Genomic DNA, 18930 nt, shown 5'->3' with positions numbered 1-18930 from the left:
ACATGGCAGAGTCAGGCTGGCAGATCAGGGTTCATCCACAGCTCTACCATGGAACAGTTTTGTGACCTTTAACTGAGGCACCTCATCTCCGAGTGGCTCTTTTTCACTTGCAGCTGAGCAACACTCCCTCATAAGGCTGTTAAGAAAGAACTAAAATCTTTGGGGTATGCTGAAGATGTCCCAGAGCTCCAGTGAAACTCTGTGGGAATTATATGGGCCAGCTAAAGCCTTCCGTTCATGTATTTACTCACAGGATTCTTGAAGGCCTGAAATTGCTGGGAGACTGAGGCTGCCAGCTATGCAGTGTGATCAGTCTCCTCTGGTGAGCATTATGAGCAGCGCATCAATGCCCAGGGAATCAGGGCAAGCTGTCAGTCTGTTGTTAACTCGGTGAAGGAGGCCTCTGGCTGACCATTAAACCCTGGGCTCTTTTTCCACCTGCTCAAAGCCGTAGTGACACAGAACAGGTCTCGGGTTAGTGGAAAACATGACAGAAGCACAGATCCCAGATGCCGTGTGAAGACACGTGCAGTAACCACCTGCCCGGGTGGGATGCTGACGGTGTCCCTGCCCTGCCTTGTGTCAGGAACTAACCAAAGACATGACTGCTACTGCAGCGCCCTCGGTGCCAGCCAGGGCGGGCGGCCCGCCGGGGACACCCCAGTCCCTCCGAGGACACGCGCCCCGCTCCCCTCGCCCAGCGCGCCCCGACCGCCGCGGCGGCGGGGAAAGGCGGCGGGGAAAGGCGGCGGGTCCCGCCCCCGGTGCGGTGACGCTATCCCCGGGTCCCGCCCCGCCCGCCCGCTCTATAAAAGCGCTGCCGGCGGCGCCCCCTTCTTCTCGCCGCGTCTCTCCGCTCGCTCGCTCCTCACTGGCCACGCTGCCGCCTCCGCCCGCCGCTGCCGCAGCCCCCGGCCCTGTCTCTCTCCGCCTGTGCCCTCTGGTCCCAGCGCTGTGCTGCGCTTTCCCCGCCGGCCGCCCCCGCAGCCTATGGCCCTGGAAGGCGCCGCTGCCGCCGCCTGTATTTCTGCTGTAGGTTCCCACATCCCTCTTTAAAAATTCCGCCTAAAAAGAGAAGACGATTTACCAAATCTTTCGGGCCGTTATCTCACGTGAGTACCGGAGCGGGGGTCCTGGGGCTCTCACCACCCGTGGGGGAGGTGGCGAGAGGGAGGGAGGGAGGGAAACAGCGGCTACGCCCACCCCTAGCTCCGAAACGGGCCGGAGCATCCGTGGACACCGGCGGCGGGCGGGAGAGATAGGGGCTTCTCCCTGCCCGGGGCCTGGGGCTCAGGGCAGTGCAGGGAGGGACGGGGAGCGATGTTCGTGGTGCCCGGAAAGGGCGGAGGAGTACCCGGCGGCCAGTACCGTGGCGGTGACTGCCGGGGAGGTTTGGGGATGGAGCCGGTTCCTCCCGCTGCCCCTTCTCCACCCGGCGGCGTGGGGCGAGACCGGCTGCCACCGGCGGCGGCAGATGGAGAGCAGCGGGATGAGTCACAGCCGGAGGGCCGCCCCCCGCCCCCCCCTCCCCCCCGTTCCCCGGCGCGCCGGGCGGTGTGGGGCCGCAGTGCGGGGGCCGAGCGGGCGGGCAGCGGGACCCCCGCACCCCGGAGGGTGTCTGCGGCGGCGGGCGGAGGGTCAACGGCCACCGCGCTAACATGGCGGACAGCGCTGCGTGCGAGCTGTGACGGGGCGGGAGCAGAGGCCGGGCACCGGGGTGAACGCTGCGGCGGTGCCGCCGTCCCCTTCTCCCGCAGTACCCGGGACGCGGAAGGGTGGCGGGGCCGCCAGCTCCGCGGGCAGCCGGGGCTCGGCGGCCGCCCTAACATGGCGGATTCCTGCGGAGGGGGGCTGTACGGTGTCTTCCCCCTCACAGCTGGGGCAGTGCCCGCGGCTGGAGACCCGCGCCCGCCGGGCGCTGCTGCCTCTCGCAGGGCGCCCCTGCCTGGGAGCGGGGGGCGAGGGGCTTCCTCGCCTGGATCCCGCAGGGGGAGGGGATTCCCAATGCCCTGTGGCAGCTGCCTGGGCTGAGGAGCACAGGCTGCCGTGCGGGTGCTGGACGGTCCCTTTCCGCGTGTGACCCACACGCTGGAAGCTCCCCCGAGCCTAGGGGGGCAGCCGTGTGTGACAGGCTTCGGTGCTGGGCAGCCTGACGGGGGCAGAGGCTGGAGAAGTGCTGGTGGCATGGCCGCGGCGTCTCCTCGCCTGCTTCTCAGGGGCCATGTTGTGCTTCTGTGAGCGTGATTATCCATCCGGGCTCCCGCTGCCATGCTCCCCTTTTCCCCTCACCTGAGCTGCGGTTGCACGAGATCTCCTCACCTGTGCCTCTCGGCACGGTGAACAAGGGCCACGCCGAGGAGCAGGGTGGCAGCGCTGGCTGTCAGCAACGCGCGAATTGTAAGGGCATTGCACAAGTGACGCTTTCCGGGACAAGCTGCCGTCACGCAGAACGGCCGTGAGGTCACCCGGCATGTGGAAAGGGAGCCCTTCCCTCCCGTTAGTAGTCCCCCTCCCTTTGCCCGGGGTGTTTCCTGGTCATCTCACGGGCGCGCCCTTTCTCTGTCCCCTTGGTCAGACCCTTAGTGTAGCACTAGCAGGTTGGGTGCTGCTGGTCCTTTTGGAGGTCTCTTGGTTGAGCTTCAACCTGCTTGGCTTGGCTGCCTCTGCCAATGTACTGTGGTCTATTTGGCCACTGGTGTACTAGTGGCTTTTTGGAAAGTATGCAGAAGAGAGTCTGGTTCCTGCTCAGCTGCCGGCTGAATTCATGTGTGTAAAGTGCGTGCATCTGAATGTTGGAGTATCCGGAGTGTGTGTGTGTTGGCTGCAGTGCTGCTCCCTGTTTGGTAGGAGGTCCGCAGAGGTGTGTGTAACTACTTACAGCGGTGAAAGATCAGCAGAGGTGTCTGTTCCTGGTTGTAGGGGAGCTGAAGGCATGGTGAGTGAGTGGGCCGGGCTGATGCATGTGTAGGTGAGACGGTGCAAGTGCAGGATCATGGTGTGGCTGAAGAGGATGGTATTATGGCTGGGTACTAGACAGCATTTTTCCAGTCATCAGTCTGAGCTCATTCTGAGCCCATGAAAATGCATGTATGTGCTGGGGGGTACCTGGTGGTGGTGAAGGGGGAAGAAAGTGAGCTTAAATCTTACTTTGAGCCTTTCCGAAGTGCATCTTCTGCAGTACAAAATCCTGCACAGCTGCCTAGTGTCTGTAGGCAGGGGAAGCACTGCATTTCAGACCTTTGCAGCAGTCTTCTGTGACTAACCAGGATACAATTGTGTAGTCCCAATCGGTTATAGCCACCCTGAATGAAAACACTGTGTGACGTCCAATAAAGCAATGTAGACCTGCCAGCCATCTAGTCAGATGCGTGATTGGGTCTCTTGTGTGCGAGTGGGTTGGGGGGTAGTCCTGCCCCACTTCTTCTGCCCTCCCTGGCTGCTGGATTTTTATCTCTGAAGATACTGCACTTGCCCACTATTCTTCCCTGGATAAACGTGGGAGGCAGTGGTGCTGGGGGGAGGTAGGGGTTGTGAATAATGGTGATGGTAGGAGGGGTTTGTTCCAGTCTGGACTGGTCCAGTCTAGTTCTTTCCTTCCTGTCACCGTGTGAACAATGCTGCTGCTGCTGTGGCTGATGCCTGTGACAAGGCAGCCCCTTCCCCGTGTGCTTCTGGCTGTGGTGAGCTCCCTTCTCTGCCTTCTGTAGGCTGAGACCCCCGGCAGGCAGCCAGCCGGCCTGCTCTCCCCCATCCCTCCTGCTGGGCATTGAGCTCCAGTGGAAGGCTGCTAAACCCCAGAAAAAGGAGGGTCTTTGGGAGGGGGGAGGGTGTTGTTTGATGGTGAACAGCTGTGGGAATGTTTCTCCTGTGGGCACAGTTTTACTGGAGGCAAGAGGTAGGATTACTGCCTTTCAGCACTGCAGCCAGCCCCTGGACCCTCAGCTTGTGCGTCTCACTGCTCCCTGGAAGGCTGGTGCAGGTGTGTGATTGCTGCACTGCTGGGCTGTATGTTCTGGAAATGATTCCATTTCTCCAAATTAAAGGGGAGACAGAGTGCTCTGGAAGAGAATTAAGACTGTCCCTTCCTGAAAGCGAGGCTTAATCATGCAGTGCGCTAATTTGGGTATAATGGTAAATTTCAGCTCTAAATGCTGTTGATGTAGCACAGGAGCAAGAGTGTGGTTCATGGGAGAATTCCTCAGGGACCTGTGCTTCCTTCAGGACCTGCTCCCCCCCTGGGATCCCCTTGCCACAGTGTCCTCTCCCCGATCTGGAAGATGCTTATTGTAACTCAAAAACACCTAGGTTTTTCTGTGAACCAGAGTAGCTTTGGTGCCTTCAAGTCTGTCACTCGGTGTAAATGTGCAAGGTCATTGTAATTCTAGATTTTTAGGGTTTGATTAATGGATATTTTAGCTCAAGCCACTAAAGGGTCTCTTCTCAGAAACAGATGCAGTGGATTTTTTTTTTTTCTTTCCTCAAAAAAAAATGAGTTGATGCCTGGTTTTGTTGGCATCACACGTGGGGTGGTGAGGGGGACCAGTGAGCTGGAAAAAGCCTGGCCCAACCGACCTGCTGGGCGCTCATAGGGCTTGCTGCAGGGATGCAGGTGTTCTGACAAAACTGTGTGCTGCGGACAACTAGGGGGTGATTTGGGTCCTCAGGTGAGTTGTGACTGTTGTTGCTTGAGCTGTAGTCAAACTTTAGGAACCTGCTAGTAGAGTATACCAACAGATGATAGATAAACACATGCATATAGGTGTCACTTGAGTACTAAAAGGCAGAGCTACCTTGCTGATTATTCGCACAACTCAAAGCTCTCTGCTTAGCAAAGAATACTTTTATACCTACTTTAAAACCCTTAAACAAGGAATGCTTCATTGTGGCTGATAACATATGCAGTTTTTGTAAAACTCTGTTTGCTCACATGGGTTATGGACATCGAATACACTTCTACTTAAAATGGTAGCCCAGCTCTGCCACTCTACAGCAACCTCCCTCTTTCTGCTGGTTGAAGTTCACTAAAATGACTGTGATTGGAAAGGCTCAAATTGTACCATTTTCCTCTGAATGTTTAGAATTGGCAAAGCTGCACAAAGGAAGCAGTCAGACTATTTTGCGTATGTTTGTGTAGATCCTTTAAATAAATAATTCTCATTTGAAAGAAATTCTGAAAGACACTTAGAACTTGGCACAGCTCAAAGTTGACTTGCTACAGAAAATTGTCGGGTTTCATTCCAGCTCCACAGGAACTTTCACTGTAAACTTTCCTCCTTGGGACATGTGAGAATATTTATTGGCATAATACTGCAGGTGATATTTGGCTGAAGCATTGCATTTTAAGTTTTGCACTGAAGGTCATGTGCTCTCCCTAGAAGCACTTGTGTTTAATGACTTGTTCAGCTAGGAAGGTAAACTTAATTCATATCACTGGAAAATTTTTATGAATTCTTGAGTATAATCAGAACAGCAGTAGGAAACAGTGTAACTACTAGTTAATTTTAAAAGTTGGCACCACCTTCTTTTTGTAAAACTGTTGTGTGCAGAACTGAATGTTACTGACTTCTTGCTTTAGTGAAAGAAGGATAAGATTAAATATAGTACATATACATTAATTCTAGCTGGCAAAATTCTGTAATAACCCAATTTTGAAGCATTGAGGTTTGTTTTTAATGTTGCATGCTAGTAAATGCTAATTTATGTGGTAAAGCTCCAGGGATTGCTCTGTGGGGGTTGCTGTGAAAGAGTTACCCTCAAGTTGCATTACCTCTCTGTGTTATGCAGTACTTTATAGAGTGTACTAGTTTAGTTTTCCACTAGCAAGAATAAGTGGAAAAGTACATTTCGGGAGTTTAACTGACATGGCTGTGAAGATGATCTTGTGTTTTGGGTGACTCCCAGAAGTCAGGCTTTTGTAGTCAGCCCATATAGTATCATTTAAATAATGAAAGTAGCAAAGGTTTATTTTTACAATAGGTTGATACATTCCATGTTTCATGCCATTTATCACAGTGAATTTGTAGAAACTTTGTTGTATGTTGGGTTTACATGTGACTGCTTTGGTAGTGTATTTAATTTCATGAAAATGATTGTTGCTTTTAGGAGGAACAGCTTCTCATAAATAAATAATAAATGTTTATATAGTTTCCTAATAAATGTTTCCTTGACTGCTTTTATGTTCATTGTACTGGTTTCTGTGATTGCTTTACTTTGAGTAATATAGCCTTGCACTTGAAAATGCTGCTTTGGTGATGTGTGTAATAGCCTTTAAGGGCTGGCTGAAATGTCTCCTCATTCCTGAAGGCAAGCATAAGTTCCTTTGTTTTTATTGTCTTGCTCATTTCTGGATTTGTCTGTGTGGTGTTCAGTTTCACTATATAAAGCACTATTTTTCACCCACATAGCTTTTTCTCCCACATGCCGTGTTCATTCACAGCAGAGGGAGAAAGAACGTGGCAAGGGAATTCTGAAATAGAAAGGAAGTGGGGAGGGGAAGAATGCAGTGGTTACAGGGTTAAAAGCACTTCTGGGAGAGTAGTCCAGTATTAAGGCATACTACCCTACAGCAGGATCATGTAGAGCTCTTTGCCATTAGTTTTGAAAATCTTCCAGTTCAGACTGTGAAAGATAAGTACAAACAAGTAGTTTCATGTGTTTTAGCAGCTCTTTGTACATCTGACTTGTTCTGGCTCAGAGTTTATATTAACTCTTGCAAACTGGGTGTTTGATGTGATTATAAACTTTCATGGTGGGGTGTTGCAAGCCTCCTTAAAAGCACTACTGAAAAGGCATTTGTTGCATGTTTTATGATAAAGCTTTTATTCTGTTCTGGCTGTAAGATTTATTTTTGTGTGCATTTTTCTCCCTACAGGGCAAAATCTCTGATCAAGTTTACAACTATCCAGAGGGCTTAGGAGAAGTGCTTTATAGAGAGCAGTTCGACTTCAACGCTGAGCCACCTTGGGAACCTAGCTGATGATAGTAGGGTTCCATCTCCTAACTTGTCCATGTAAGTCTCTCTTCATCTGTTTGCAGGAGGATAAGCACTTGCAAAAATACAGTTTGTATTGGCTTTTTGATAAGCAAGATAACTGTCTGGATGTAGATTATCGAAATTACATAGGACTTTCATTTCGGATGGCGGGGGACTATAAGTTCTACTCATCTAATGCCTTTCTCAATACAATTATCTGATGAAGTTTTGCAGTAAACTTGGTAAATAGAACTGCTTTTCTGAATTAGGGGTGTTGGCTGCAGAAATCCTAAAATAAAATGCTGTAACTTCAGTCTCTGTGGTAATTCTGAAGTCATGAATTGGACTGCATGACTTTTAACATCAAATCATGACTTGCTGAGTACTGTGTGATTTCTTAGTTTGTACTGAAATAGTTAAAATTTGCTATTGTAAACAGTAACTAAGGCTGATCATGAAGGGTGTGCCTTCCCAAATGCCTGTCTCCATTATTTGCTAATTACTATCCGCTTCCACAAATAGTTGTAGTGGGGTTACAGTAGAATGTGGAATTTAATGTTGGATGGAAAATGTGTACCAATTATAAATGCGTTTATATTTTGAAGTGGCAAATAGTTATTAAAGAAAAACAAGACCATGATAATGAAAAACAAATGAATGCACTTAGCTGATCTTAAGGAGCACAGAAAACTCTGAAATGTGTATGGTTATCATGTTTGGTTAACTTAAGATAGTTTTGTGTGGTTTTTAACGATAGTCTTCACTGAGATACTACAAATGCATTTAAGCTGACTTTATACAGTATTTGTACAGCATTACCTTTTTCCTGTCTAGCTGAAGGCCGTTTTGTTTGGCTTAGTACCTATAAATTATATAATGCCTTTTAATGTAGAACTTGCAAATGGTTAAGTACATCTTCCTGAGCCAGGTACTTTTTAAAGACCACAAAATTCCAAATGCTGGTTGTATTAGTATGCCTCCTAATAAGGTACTTAATGTAGATAAACTTGTTCTTTGAAAATACCACAGTGGCTGAGGCACAGGATGAGCTTGGTTTATCATGGTTTCGGGCTTTATCTCCAGCGGTTATGTTCTTTTTGTTCTGTTTGAAACTTACTGAATTAACTGCATATATCTGGTTCTTTGTAGTTGAATACTCTACTCAAGTGAATTCAGTTAACATTGAGAATTTTCTGAATATCACTGTTATGTTTTAGGTGTGGTTTTTATAAGCAAAAAAGCTGAGAACATTGCTTCTTCTGTTCAGCTAAAATTTTTGTTCACTCTTGTATGTGGGTAGAACACTTGCACAACATGTTGCACTTGAACAGAAATAAGGTAAAGTAGTAAAAAGGCAGGAAAGGCAGAAGAATTGTTGGGAAGGAGTGTATAAAGTATGAAATCTTGAGGTACTATATGTTCATTTTATTTCTAAAACTGGTCTAAGGAGAATTTTGGCTGTGACAGAAGTTCTTACTCTGAGGTAAAGGCTGTTCTGGTACTTCTTTGAGATATTCCTTCTCTAACTGGTAGACTGATGTGCTGTGACAAGCAATGCAAGATATAGGTTGCCCTAGAATGGAAATGCCACTGGATTTGCTTTATTTGCAGCTTAATGTTCAGATAATGTGTGTTTATTTTGAGCTTGGATCTATTATGGGTTCAGCAATAATGTCCTGTATACAAATAGAAGTAATTCAGTATTGAATGTAGTGGTGATGTAGGTAGAAGTAGTGTTTGCCAGGAAATCTGTACCTGTTTTGGTGTACTGAAGCACAGGTCATTGCCTCAAACACAGCTAAGATGTAAGTTAGAGAGCTAATTGGTACTTTTGAGTCTTGTTTAACTGGCGAAGTGATTTAATGGGAAAACGGTCAAGTGAGCTTTTTAAATATAACTGTAATGTTATGTTCCAGTGGAATTAAAATAAAAATAATCTGTCTGAAGGTGTACTTAAATTTCCGTTAAACTCGCTTCCTTTTTATCATTTTCTCCATCCCACTTTTTCTTTGTGTTACGCTGGCCAGGGAAAGACTTGGGGTTTACTTCTGTCTGCTCTTCAAGCTCTCACTCCCTGAGCAGTCTGGCAACTGTGGCCTGAAGTTTTGCTCCTTCAAAATCTTACATTTATTGCCACATCTGTTTGATCAGAAGTGATGGGAATTAGCAATGCAAGTCTGATTTATTAACAAGCCCTGTCTATGCCAAGTGGAAGCAGGAGCTATCTGGACTGGCTAACTTTGAGAGCTCTCTTGGCTTTGTGTAAATGGAGCTGGTGGCAGTTGGGGAACAGGAGGGCTGGGATTTTGGAGTCTTAGGGGCAATGGGGAGGCCAAATACTAACACTAACAAATGAGAAGATAGGACGGGGAAGTGACTGTTTGCACTTTTGTGAAAGAGAAGTCCTGGTCTGGTACCACAGAAGTATAGGTGCACTTAGAAGAGTAATTATTCTTTGTAAGCTTTGTGAGCTTATTGGTTCTGAATAATGTATTCAAACTTCAGGAACACAGAAGGAGGTTCTTGTTCCTGTAGATGATGTTGAGTGGGGCACTGTGTTTTCGGTATCTACCCCCTTTGCTTGCTTCAGCAGAGTTGTTCCTGCTACATTGCTCACTTAACCGTGTGGAATGCTGCTGAGAGAATAGAGTAGGATGCAACTGACCTCAGGTACCCTACTTATGACCCTGAGAGTACAAATGAGTACAAACTGAGTAATGCAAAAAAACCCCACCTGTTTCACCATGTCCATCATCTGGTTAGTAGCTGCATTCAGCTAGCTGAATTACAGTGATGCAAGTTGGTGAAATGGCATCTTGGAATATTTTTTAAAAGATGCTCCCAGTATAAGTAGGTATTTCCTGCACCGAAAACAGAGGACTCATGTTTCTACTTTTGTAGTATACCTGTTCTGTACTGAATTGCCGATGTCAGTGACAAAGTGGGTTTTTTTGATTTGTTACCCCTGAGGAACCAGTATTGCAATGAATGAGAGGCTAATGTGGTTTTAGCCCTTTATGATTTTTGCATCAGCATAGTTATTATATTTCATAAATATGTTTGTTTAATAAGATGTGGTTGAAAGGCATTATTTGGAGCCTGTTTGGTTTGCAGAGACTTTTTTTGCAGAGGAAGTTTTTAATGAAAGAACCAAACTTATAGGTGTTTGGGGTTTTTTAAACTCTTAGGCCAAACTATACATAGTTCAGGCAATGTAAAGAAAAAAATGAAAATTGTGTGTGTTATGGATGCTTACATATGACAAGCATGTGTTTAGACTCTGTTCAGAGAATTTTCATTTTCTTTTATTCCAGATATCTGCAGTAATTGCAGTGTTTAAATATGTACACTTTTATCTTAGAGTTCTTCATCTGGGAAGTCATTGTGTTAAAATGTAAAGAGCCTGAGGATGTAACGCTTACTTCAAAGAAAGCAATTACATGCCTATGTAGATGTCTCATACCACTTGACAGCTTTTGTTTGACTTAAAATATATGTCCTGGAGCATTGTGCAGTCTAACATTTCAGGTGCGAAAATGGGTGGTGTTACCACACCAAGTCTGTCAAATAATGACTTGCAGCAAGTCAGCATTTCTAGCAAGGAGTGAACTCTGTACTCTAATGATTTCTGACTCATCTTACAGACATTAAAAAAAAAAGTCCTAAACCATCCTTTAGATTTCCTTCTGCAAATTTTATCACTGATTCTCCTCCCCCCTCAGGAGGGAACCAGTCAGGATAGAATAAGGTGACAGCAGAGTCCCAAATCCTACTGTAAGGTATTAAGCCCTTAAAGAAATGTTTCTCAAGTATCCACTATCTTGTAGTGGTGCTGTAGCAGTGCTTCTAGGAATTTGTTTTTTCTTTGTAGAATGTTCTTCCTATCAAGACTGAAAAGATGTAATTTATTTTAAAAAGGGGAAATTTGACAGTAGTTGTTAAACAAATGTTAGTGCTTTTTTTCTACTAGATTAATTTTGTTAAATGGAAAAGCTTCTATATCTTGGATATGCTTAGAAAAAGCAATCACTGTTTAGCAGCCTGGGAGAGGTTATATGAGGTTGTTAATGATTTGTTGCAATCAATGTCCTTGAATCTCTACTAGCATATATTCCTTTTGGTCCCTGCCTCTTGACCGTAAGTCGTTTTTTGATGAATGAGCAGGAGACAAGTCTGGTTTAGGAAATAATCTTCATCAAAACTAACTTACTAGATAATTGTTCTTTTTGTTGGTGGTGGCTTCGGAAAGGTGGTGGTAGAGTCCTTCTCCCCCCATGCTTTACTTAAACCGATTCTCTCCCTCTTTCCCACACAGTCTCCCCAAAATTAAAAGGGCAGCTTTTGGAGGAAAGTATTCTTCTACACCATCTGTCTGAAAGCTATAGACACCACAGTCATTAACTATGAAAAAAAACTCTTAAAAGAGTGCTAAACAACTAACTTATATCTACTCCAGTGTAACTCAGATGAACACCCACCCACACTCAAAGAGAAGGTGTGTGGTTGGTTAGACTGAGCTGCTTCATTTGAAATACAAGGTACAAGCAATTAGTGCTTTCTGTGTGTGTGGTGAGTCTAAAAATCTGTTCTGGGCTGTGACTGGTTCCAGTGGGTGTGCTGAGACCTTCCAGTGAGGTAGATCTGAGGTGGAAGGGACTCTTGACTGTCTGCACACTTTAGACTGTAGGAAGTGGCTTGTAGCATGAAAAAAAATCTCAACCAAAATTTAAAAATCTAGCTAAGTAGTACCCTTGTATATACAGTAATTCCTTCACGTGCTTTAGTTTCACCTTCCGACTTTTTGAAGTTTGTAAGAGCTTGCTTATAAGAGATCAGAAACACAGGAAGTGCCCAACTTGATGTGAGGCTTCTTCCAGCCCAGTGGCTTCCAACGTGTGTGCAGTACCTGTAACTGTATGGTTACAATATGTATTGGTCAGGTGTGACTGGGGAGGGCAAGGCCAATCATGGAAGCTCATCCTGTCCTGTTTGTGTCAAAATGTTGCCATGAAGTTTTCTTGAACATCTGAAGTTACAGGACATACCAGATATCCTAAAAAATCCTGTAGATTCAGATGCAACATAATCTATTTGAAAAATTGTCTTTAACACCACTCTGTATCATGAAAGGATTAAAACACCTGGGATTTTTGAAGGGTTAAGGGATTTGCTACTTTTGAATAATCTGCTGAAAATAGAAATCACTTTGTTCTTGCAAGTGTCCACCATGGTTGTGCTTATTCCTCTCTTTGGGTGTTACTTTAATGTAAGAGAAAAGCTTAATGTGTTTATTACACAACCAGCAAGTTCCTAAGGATGCATAAAGTACTTTAAAACTTGGTTAAACATTAGGCTGTAAAAGTCATGGTATAAAAAAGAAAGTTAAAATAATTAAACTCTGCTGTTAGGTTTTTTCTTCTTTGTATCTTCGTGGTTGGAATACTCCAAAACTATACCAAATTTTCAGTAAAATAATGATGCCAGCATTTCTTTCCAGGGGAGAAAAGATAACTAAACCTTTTTGGTCCTCTGCCTCTGAAAACCATGGATATTTTATGAAGATGACTGTGGTGTTCATGTTTGTTGGACTGATTCTAAGGCAAACTTAGTTCACAAGATTCTTTTGTTTAGTGGTATTTTTTTAAGGAGTTTTAGCTGTTAGTCTTACACTGAGATATGACTGACTAAAGACTTTTTTTTTTCCTGGTTATTATAGTCTTACCACCTAGTCATTGTTTTTATAACTAATTAAATCCTTACATCAATGTGATAATTATCTTGCTCTTCTGTGATTGTTTTGGATCTTCAGGATTCTCTTTCTCTTAAATAATCATATGATTCACTATATAAGTATTTCTTACCCAGTGTACTTGTCTTTATCATTTAGCTTCTGAACAGAACTGAATGTTCTTGCTGCCACTGAGTTAGTCCGCCTGGAAGTAAATTCCTGTTGTAACAAACATAGGGGGCATGTTTGAGTTGTGCAGAAAGCATGTAAAACCCTGCTGGCTTCTTTCCCATTATTTGGCATAATGACAAACAGGAGCAACTGCTACTTAGTTGTGGTAATATTAAACTACAGCAAAGTAACTTTGTTCATATTGTTGACAACATAAACCAAACCTACGTTGCAAATTGTGTATTTTTTTTTTTTACTGTATGGAGGTGGTGGATGAAACATGAGACAGAGTTAAGACCAAGGCCTTTTGATGATTTGAAGCCAAAATTATCTTAACTTTTGTAGTCCTAATGAAGTATTTTTGACTTTCAGCTGTAATGTTTGTGGTTTCTATAAACACTTTTAATTAGAAAAATAATTCCGCTATTGTAAATCTAAGTGCAGGTGCCTTTAGAAAACAACCATCACTTTTTTACAAGTACTATGCAACTTCTGTTGAGAGATTAAAAATGTCTTAGGTCTTCATTTGAAGAAGGAATCTAGTTAGCTAGCTGGTTTTGATCAATCTTGTGTTAGTCATAAAGATGACAGTTGAAACAAAAAAGTGGTCAATGGGTTGATGTAAATTAATAAACTGCTTTTAAACAAGACCCACAACTCTAATGGAATGTAAGCTGCAGATTGTTGTATTCATCAGTTAAGGGAAATGAAGGTATACAATCAGCTGTTGGTAATTTTCTGCTGTCTGCTGATTTTTACTTGTGATTAGATAGTCAATCTGTATTCTAAGACTGTATATTTAACAGTGTTTTCAGTGTTTGGGCTGTGTTGATTCAGATTATCTTTTGGAAAACACTGCTTATAAACTACTAACTACTAAGCTAATTTGCAATGGAGATCTGAGGATAAGCAAGATGCAAATAAAGTAGACTGTAACTGTTACTTTATTTTAATGAGAATCTACTTACTAAGAATATCACTTTTGAAACTACTTCTAGCCTAGTGGCTTCTTTTTATTAACCCTTACTGCAGTTAAGGTTTTGAAGTGTTATAGGTGATGTTATGAACATAACAAAATAAATGTCTAATAAATATGACATGTAAATGCAGTGGTTATAAATTAGCATCACAAAAACTAGAATGTTGACAAATATCAATGCTAACATTTAATGAATAAGCTACAAGTTTTCTATAACAAATTCAGAAATGTTCTGTTACAGACAGTCTTCTAGTTGCACACTTTAATGCTAGCATTGCTTAAGACGCTGTACTTGAGAACTGAGCTGAGGCATTTGTCCAATTATGCTGCACTTGCAGTATTTTCATAGTTTGCATAAGCTCAGTGCAGATCAGTGTGCATACAGTCTGGAATTCTTCTCAAGAACAGTATTGCATCAGTTGTTTCTGAAAGTTAGTATCAGATTTAAAGTACACAGCTTCTGTTTTATTCTTGGCTTCAGTAGAACTGTTCCGTCCTTATCCCTGACAAATGCAGGGTGAGCACAGTAAAAACATCTTTGGTTTTTATAGAGGGTGTGTTACTGTTTGTAGGACATCAGGTGTACAAAACTGATTTTTAAATAGCAGCATAGTATGCTTTGTGCCTCTTTTTTCCATTGACGCATTTTTTCTGTTTACAGTTTGTTGCATAATTTAAGGACCCGGATATAAGGCTTGGAAGCCCATCCCTTGTGTTTCTTGGTTTATGACTGTCGGCTTTGTGGAATACGGCTGAGATGAAAGGATTTCTTGAGGATGCAAATTACTCCATTGGTCTGTTGGATGAAGGAGCAACTCTTGCAGATGTCATTGACAACTGTATTTATGAACATACTCATGTAAGTTTGCTTTCCATATCTTTTGATTTAGTTCCCTAAGTCTTCAAAGTAGGTCAAGGTATTTTAGAACTGATGAGCTGACAGTAACAGAGGAACAGTCAGCTAAGCCTCACTCACCTTATACTTTCCTCTTCTAATTCTGCTTCTTTGCTGTTTTCTTGCTTTGGGCAGAATTCTGTTGGGGAAATTTGGGCATCAACTCTTACCTCCCTGAGAATGGCTAGCAGGAAAGCAGTCTGGCTGATGTAATTAAATACAAGTTCCCATCTCATTGTTCCAAGAGATTTTATTAGCAATGGGGTCTAAGATCAGGCACCTGAAATTGTGCAAGTGTATAAATTCAGTTAGAACCTTTTTGTTGTTGTTCTTTCCCTGAAAATATGGCAGAGTTTCAACAAATGTATATGCTGGGCCAGTTTAGAGCCATGTTTAAAATTTCTGTGGGCCATCATGGTTTATATTTATACATCTTCCTGTTACCCTTCTCCCCACTGGAAGCTCTGGTATGAGCACGTTGTGAGGTGCTATCTTTCAACACAAACTGGTCTAAAAGCTACTGAAGTTTAGCAACCAACTGGAAAGAAACTTGAATAATTGTGTGTAGTAATTTTTTTGAATTAGGCTTCACTTATGTCTTAGGAGGAAGAAAAATGTAGCTTTTGTTCTGTAGACAAAGTTGTAGAAAGAGCAAACTGAAAAAAAAGTTTCATTAAGCAAATCCTGTATTCTTCATATGCCATACCTAGGAGTTGCTCACTTTTCCTGTGGTTTCTCAGAACTAATACTCATGTGCAAGTGCTCAACTATAGTACAGCAAATAGCTAAATTCCATGGCCTTCTGAACTCAGGTGTAGGATTCCCAAATCCTGATTCCTAATATTCTTTTTCTGTCTAGCAAATAAATAGGTAAACTACTGGCAACATGTCATGTCTCCAACCACTGGCTGGCTCACAGAGGATAGCTGCCTCCTGCTGCTTTCATTTACTCCTTTAGCTCAAGGGGTAGAGGCCTGTGCCATGGATCTAAAGCTCCAGATCCCATTCCTGCTGGTGACCCGTACAGGGGGTCAGTATGCTTCCACCCGATGGAATTTCTATTTGTGTTTTTTAAACAGAAATGAAGACTTTGTATAAAATAAGCCACAACATATAGAGTTTTGTACCTGCAAGAGTCAAGTGCTAGAATTAACATTTGATGTACAGTCTCGATTCAGATAGATCATATATGTAGTGATGGTCTTTAATTGATTTACAGTAGGCCATTCACTTACAGTAATTTTACTAGTGCACATTATGAACAAATCTGGAATGATCTGTTTGAATTTTGATCCACTACACCCACATCATGACCTGATATTGAGAAAGACTATAGTGTAACAGATGTGCAAAGGGAAATTAACAGTTCCAGAAAAGTCTGTTCATTTTCTTAAAGATTATGTACTTGATTCTGTCCCCTTTAACATGGAATCTAGTTCTTAACATGCCTTTTGAACTTTATTCTTCACAAAATGTGGAGAACAGTCTCAAACTTGGCTTCCTGAACTGAAATATTAGACAAATTTTCAGTAAAACAAGCTATTAACTGGATGTTAAAATAATGTTAGTGCATCAGATTTTATTCCTTGTACAAGATACAAATTACATTGAGACTGTGGAAGCTTTCATCCCAGTGGATTTTCTTCCTATAAATAGTTGCAGACTTCTGAAAATAAAAAGTTGGAAAAAATTAGTAACTTAATCTGTATTTTTAAATAAAATCAGCATTTGGCATTTAAGTAGAATCTTTTATTCAGGAATCTCAGACTATTGTCTAAATAGCATTCATATTATCTCTGAAGTGGTAGGTATTCCCTTTGATTTTTAAAAAATAGTTCCAATTGCTAGGTGAAAGTAAAAACATTGTTCAAGGTCAAATCTAAAAGTTAAGAGCAGGGTAAAAAAAGTACATAATTGTTTAAGACTTTGGGTTGTTTGTTTGTTTTGACAGCAAACCTACAATTTCAGTCGTTTTATTTTCCTATTCTTCCTTTTGCAGACTGGAAAAAAGGCATTTTATGTTGGTGATCTTGGAAAACTTGTAAGGAATAACATACAATGGCAGAATGTGATGGCACCAATAAAGCCATTTTATCCTGTAAAATGCAATTCTACTCCAGGTGTACTGGAAATTCTGGGAACCCTTGGTGTTGGTTTTGCATGTTCCAGTAAAGTAAGTTTGTCTTGCTTATGTGCCTTATTTTCTTTCATATGTCTGCTGGTTTAAATTCATCCTTTTGGTATTAAGTGCCATGATTATAAATAAAACTTGAACTGGGAACTCATTTGTAACTGGCTGTTGAAAATCTATACTTCTGCCCTAGAAGCAGTAGATAGTTTTCTCTTTGGTGTGGTAGTAGAGCACATAAAATAAAAATTCAGGAAAGATGGTGCAGTGCACTTTGTCAAACTCTGGTATGCTGCTGTTTTTCAGTCTGAAATGGCATTGGTACAAGACCTGGGCATTTCTCCTGAAAACATCATATACACAAATCCTTGCAAGCAAGCCTCTCAGATCAAGTATGCAGCGAAGGCTGGGATAAACATCATGACTTGTGACAATGATATTGAGCTGAAGAAAATTTCACGTAACCATCCAAATGCCAAGTAAGTGTCAGAATTCTGGTTTTGCTTTTAATGTGGGGGAAACTTAATTTGCCTGTATTCTGGGTGGTTTGAGTTAGAAGTAAAGTACCTGCTTTCTTTAGTACAAATCACTTGGATTTGTTCTTCTCCTCTGTCTCCTTTGAAAATAGCTTTTTTTGCATCTTTTCCTGCTGAGTCTTGGCTTCCTAATACGATAGATAGTAGGGTCCTTGGTTTGGGAGAAATCTTGGGAAAAAGTGATTTTTTTAGGGCAATCTTGATGTAAAGGTTTCAGTGATTAAAGTTCAGAAGTCTGGCATTTCATCATCTGCAAATACATCTTCCTCCTGCTCTGTTGTGGCTTCAGTGTTATCTTTCAGGGAGTTCTGTTTGGATATTAGTGGCTCTGGCTGAAGTCAGGGCTGAGCTACCCAAAGAATGACTGTGTGCATTGGGTCCCATCTGGGATTTGGGCACACTCTGCAGGTCTATTAAATACACCTACAGGTATTTCCGCATGATTAGAACAATGAGAAATTTGATTCCAGTTCTATTTTCAGTCACTTTGGTATTAGCTCAGCTGCTTTCTGTAGAAAAGTGATCAAAGCTGATAATCTGGTTGTTAAATATGACAATTTTATTGCTGCCAGTATATAATGGTCTCTTGGGATGATAGGCACTCATGTCATTTAACATCACATCCCTCACATGTGGATGGATGCTTTAGCTGTGGGCTATGCCTTTATGAAATATGGAGTCAGAGCCTAAGTGAATGTTACAGTGCTTTGCAGTGATTAAAGGTATAGCTTTCCATAAATGTCATTGGAGGAACTGAATTCCTGACATCCTTTACAAAGTCCTTCGTTCTAAACAGTCATTATGAAACTATTGTGTCTTCTCCCAAAACTGTGGCCTTTTTTTGGTTTGGGTTTTTTGGGGGGGATGGTGGTGGTATTTATTTGAGGGAGGTTTTTTGTTTGTTCAAGACTACAAGATTTAATATTGCTGTTGCTGGTGATTACACTTCATCCTCATGGAAGTCTGTCTGTGCTTTGTGTACTGGAGAGAAATTCCTGTGCAAAAATGTTATGCAGGATAAATTTTTCTGAAACTGCTGGCTGTTTAGTGTATTTGAAAGCCTTGGCAGTACTAAAGCTGACTGTTACATCATTAGTGTTTTACCAGTTATTCACTGGTGGATCTAGAGTTTTGTTAGCTTTTGTTGATTTATTTCCATGATTCTAACAACTTTTTTTAGAAGGTCTTGTCTGATAACATCCAAAGAAAGAGAGGATGCAGATTTTTCTTGAGCCAGAGAAATTGTAAATTAGGGAGGCAGTATGAAGGAGTATCATGAGCTAGAGAAAAGCAATATAAACTCTACTTCTTTTCGACGGTCCCATTGTCTAATATTTGCAAAAGTTCCTGTTTACCAAGGGCAAGAAACTCAATTTCTACAAAAGAACTGCAATTTGATGTCTAAATTTTTTAGAAATATGATCTCTCTTATTGGATAGAATTTTTTCCCTTAATTTTATTAGAATTATCTTATCCAGGTCATTTTAATGTCGATGCTCAAATGACACATTTTTTTCCTT

General features: G+C 42.5%; 1 protein-coding gene across 2 annotated transcripts in view; it reads left to right on the top strand.

Moving 5' to 3' along the window:
* Nucleotides 1–835: 835 nt before the first annotated feature.
* The window catches only part of AZIN1 (antizyme inhibitor 1), a 28033-nt gene continuing 9938 nt past the window's right edge, over nt 836–18930 (top strand). Inside the window, exons 1-5 of one of the 2 annotated variants that reach the window (XM_048286594.1) lie at nt 836–1112; nt 6872–7009; nt 14513–14710; nt 16746–16919; nt 17181–17353. In XM_048286594.1, coding sequence (XP_048142551.1) covers nt 14609–14710; nt 16746–16919; nt 17181–17353 — 449 coding nt within the window. In that variant the 5' untranslated portion in view covers nt 836–1112; nt 6872–7009; nt 14513–14608. Of the gene's footprint in view, nt 1113–6871; nt 7010–14512; nt 14711–15605; nt 15777–16745; nt 16920–17180; nt 17354–18930 lie in introns of those variants that run through there. The other variant, XM_048286595.1, reaches the window with a different exon arrangement.

The sequence above is a fragment of the Corvus hawaiiensis genome, chromosome 26 (genome assembly GCF_020740725.1).
Source record: "Corvus hawaiiensis isolate bCorHaw1 chromosome 26, bCorHaw1.pri.cur, whole genome shotgun sequence".
NCBI classification, from domain to species: Eukaryota; Metazoa; Chordata; class Aves; order Passeriformes; family Corvidae; genus Corvus; species Corvus hawaiiensis.
Note: the sequence above shows the minus strand (reverse complement) of the source record. Positions and strands in the feature narration are given on the sequence as shown.